We start from the raw sequence: 2667 nt of genomic DNA on the forward strand, positions 1-2667 counted from the left end.
CATTTAACCTCCACAGTCATGAGGTGAACCCTAGTTTGTTAGAGTTTGTTAAAAGATGACATAAGCCAGAACTGCAATAATAGTTTAAGGAATTTTTTTCTTACCCCAGATGTACCTTCTTTGTTGTTTAACATACCTGTGAAGATTTCTAGAAGCTATTTGTCGCCAAAATTGATTAAGCTGTCATATGATTGCATGTTGTTATAGTTCACCTATTACATATTCTTGATTGTAAGTTGGTCGAAGAGGTCGTCTATCCTGGGAAGGGGTACTTATTCTTGATTGTGATTTTATTCAATTCCCGATAATCGATACACAATCTCATACTCCCGTCTTTCTTCTTCACAAATAAAACTGGGGCTCTCCACGGAGATGTGCGCAGTCTAATTTGTTTTTATGTCTAACAACTCTTGAAGTTGTTCTTTGAGTTCTACCGGGGCCATTCGGTAGGGTACCCTCGATATTGGCGTCACACCTGGTGCTAAATTAATTTTAAAGTCTACTTCATGGTCTAGAACTGTACTAGGTAGTTCCTCAGGAAATACATCTGGGAATTCTTGAACGACTGGAATTTCTTCTAGCTTGGCCTCAGTTTTCTCTTCCACCTTGCGTATCATAGCTAGATAGATTTCATCATCGCTCCTCATGGCTTTCCAAGTCTGAGATGCGGACAGGAGTAGTCTCTTTTTCTTGTCCTTGCCATGGTAGATAATTTCTTCTTGGCTTGAAGCCCGAAGTTTGACATTCTTCCGGTGGAAATCCACTAATGCGTGGTTCTTGGCCAACCAATCCATTCCAAGAATGACATCGAAATTCAACCATGTTTAGTTGAATCAGATCAGCTTTGAATGTATGATTACCAATACTGACTTGACAGCTTCGATGCAACTTATGAGTTTGGATGACCTTATTAGTGGGCATCGCTACTCTATATGGTTCATTAAGTACTTCAGCTCTGAGTCCTAACTTCTTAGTGAATCTTTTAGATATAAAAGAATGAGTGGCACCACAGTCAAATAATACATAGGCAATCATTTTATTGATTAGAATGGTACCCGCCACCACATCGCTTGCGTCTTCCGCCTCTTTTTGAGTCATAGCGAACACCCGAGCGTTAGGTTTATTCTCCTTTAGTTTATTATGGGCCGCAATAGAATTTGACCCTGTCCCTTGTTTCTTGGGTTTAGGATAGTCCGCAATTCGATGCCCCATCTTTCCACAATTAAAGTATGCACCGAAGATCCTACAGCATTCTTCGAGATGTCTAAAGTTAAAAGTAGGACATGACTTAACGCCTTGGGAGGACGAAGTGAAAGAGGGTCCTTTAGATGGGCCACTTAATAGGTTGGGTCGTTTTAACCTTTGTTTAATTGGGAAAGATTGACTTGTGAGGGGTCGCTTGTTCTTGCCCTTGTCTTCACGCCGTTTGATGTCTGTTTCGGCTCTAATGGCTACTCCCATCAGATCGGTGAAGTTGGTTAGCTTATAGACTATTAACACTGATTGAATTCGGCTACTCAAATCCTTCTTGAAGTGATGTAGCTTCAGGGTGTCATCTACCATGATGGTTGGGTTATAAGTCCCGAGTGAGTTGAACTTTGAGGTGTACTCCACCATAAACATACTCGAAGCCTGAGTAAAGTTTTCAAATTCACTCAGCTTTTGTAAACTGAACTCAGTCGGATAGTACTGCTTCAAGAACAACTCTTTAAATTGTTGCCATGTCACTGGTCCGGCTTCAGTCATTGCTGGTGAAATGATTTCTCACCACTTCTATACCTTATCTTCTAGGAAGAGTGTCACGACGCCCACCTTAAACACCTCCGGGATTTTCAATAGTCGAAGCTAAGTCTCGATATTCTTGAGCCAGTTTTGACTAACTTCTGGGTCGAGGTTGCCATCAAATGTCGAGGCTCTGTTCTTCCGAAGAGACTCATAGTGGCACTTAATGCCACGCGGTTGGGCTTCTGGTGGCGAGTTGGCATTCTGATTAGCACTTGGGGTCGCTAACCCTTGTAGTGTGGTTGCTACGATGGTAGCGATGGCCATTAAATCTTCTCGGCTGAGGCTAACTCTTGGGGGAGGGTTTGCATCTTCATTGTTATTGCGGTTGGCGTAGTTGGGGTTACAATTATTTCGAATGGGTCTGTCGGTTATTTCCTAAAATCGGATAAGCGAAATGGTTCATGATAGTTCAAAGATAACTGCTTAAGTAATGAGGAGTATGGAATGATTAACGAAATAGGATTTCGACTTTCCTACAAGAAGTTATAGGCAATCGAAAATTTTCTCGAAAAGGTAAAAACGTGATTTCAGAGGCCTAAACAATGGAATTCAGCAGAAAATGACATGCGTCACGATAAAGGAAACCTTCATCGTGATTTTTCCCCTAGTTAGGCTGTTTCGGAGGGGCACTAGTTGTTTGCCAAAAATCCAACTTCGTCAGATTTGCGTACAAAATGTCCCAATCGGATTTTAGAAACCTGACTTTGATACCACTTCAATGTCACGCCCCAAGACCCAGGCACACGACACAGGTGTTGCTTGCGAATATAAATTGTAACACCCCTAGTTTTTTTTCATAAATATAACTACAGACGTCACTTCCTCATATTTCCATTATGGTTTCTTAGTTCAAATAAAATTACATAGATGGTTCGAAAGAAA

The 2667-nt window shown here is 41.3% G+C and overlaps 1 protein-coding gene across 1 annotated transcript; it reads right to left on the minus strand.

Moving 5' to 3' along the window:
* Positions 1-633: 633 nt before the first annotated feature.
* Positions 634-1746, minus strand: LOC122035919. Its single transcript, XM_042595077.1, has one exon. The coding sequence runs from the start codon at positions 1744-1746 to the stop codon at positions 634-636; it is 1113 nt and encodes a 370-aa protein (XP_042451011.1).
* Positions 1747-2667: the final 921 nt, after the last annotated feature.

This window comes from Zingiber officinale, unplaced genomic scaffold, assembly GCF_018446385.1.
Source record: "Zingiber officinale cultivar Zhangliang unplaced genomic scaffold, Zo_v1.1 ctg126, whole genome shotgun sequence".
NCBI classification, from domain to species: domain Eukaryota; kingdom Viridiplantae; phylum Streptophyta; class Magnoliopsida; order Zingiberales; family Zingiberaceae; genus Zingiber; species Zingiber officinale.

Coding starts and splice junctions, on each gene's coding strand:
- LOC122035919 (XM_042595077.1), bottom strand. CDS start 1,746: ATGACTGAAGCCGGACCAGTGACATGGCAACAATTTAAAGAGTTGTTC.